The sequence below is a fragment of the Trifolium pratense genome, linkage group LG7, assembly GCF_020283565.1.
Source record: "Trifolium pratense cultivar HEN17-A07 linkage group LG7, ARS_RC_1.1, whole genome shotgun sequence".
Lineage (NCBI taxonomy): Eukaryota > Viridiplantae > Streptophyta > Magnoliopsida > Fabales > Fabaceae > Trifolium > Trifolium pratense.
Genome location: NC_060065.1, coordinates 32,605,750 through 32,606,811, shown reverse-complemented (window position 1 = coordinate 32,606,811; position 1,062 = coordinate 32,605,750). Strand labels below are relative to the sequence as shown.

Genomic DNA, 1,062 nt, shown 5'->3' with positions numbered 1-1,062 from the left:
ATGGGTTCAAAGAGTGTTGCATCCATTGCCATTCTCTCCCTTAGTCTCCTTTTCGTCTCTACTCTTGTCTTTGGCGCCATCCCGAGTCCTACGACAGCACCTAATTGTCAAATCGAAAAATTGAACGTTTGTGTCGATCTGTTGGATACATTGAAAGTAGAAATTCGACCAAAAACTACACCTTGCTGCAAAATCATCAATGGTCTTGTTGGTCTCGATGCCTCAATTTGTCTCTGTGCTGCACTCAAGGCTGGTGTCTTGGGAACAATCACTGCTGACCATAATACTTCTTGTTGGGAAAAACCAGCATAGAGAAAATAAAAGAAAGCAATCAACAACACAAGAATATAACGTGGAAACTCCAAAACCGGAGAAAAAACCACGGCCGTTGTCAAAACCGACAACCAGAGAATAAACATTATGTGAAAATTGTTACAACACATAGACGACCCTCAACCTTCCCTTGGCTCCCAATACACCCACACTCTCCAAAGCAAATACCTAACTACATCTCTCAACCCTTTAATACAAGAGTACAAGAGAAAAACAAAAAAGTCAAATATAAGCTTAAAGTGTTACTGACTGGTGCAATTATAAACAAAGAACTTAAGTCCATTATATAGCCTTGATTTTCCCATTGCTTCATCATTCTAAGCGATGTGGGACTTCTTCAATATAATTTCTTTGACCATTTTTTTTTCTTCTTTCATTAGCAATGTGGTACTTACTTTGCAATCAACCCCAACAATCTCCACCTTGATTGTAATGGTCTTCAATCTTCATTGTCTACACCGACAATCATTGTCTTCCGCTCCATTGTCTATACCAACAATCATTGTTTTCACCGACAATCATAATTCTCATTGTCTATACCGACAATCATTGTCTTCACCGACAATCATAATTCTCATTGTCTATATCAACAAATTAAATTATCATACTCCGCTATAAAGAGTACACTCCACTTGGAACTAAACCATCCTAAGAATTTTCTTCACTTGAAACTAAACCATCCCAAGATTTTTCTTCACTTGGAACCAAGCCATCCCAAGAATTTCATCT

At 38.0% G+C, this 1,062-nt stretch overlaps 1 protein-coding gene across 1 annotated transcript; it reads left to right on the top strand.

Annotated features, from left to right (window-relative positions):
• LOC123896271 (14 kDa proline-rich protein DC2.15-like) lies at positions 1-312 on the top strand. The gene has a single exon (XM_045946682.1). It carries the CDS (start codon positions 1-3, stop codon positions 310-312), a length of 312 nt encoding a protein of 103 aa, XP_045802638.1.
• Positions 313-1,062: the final 750 nt, after the last annotated feature.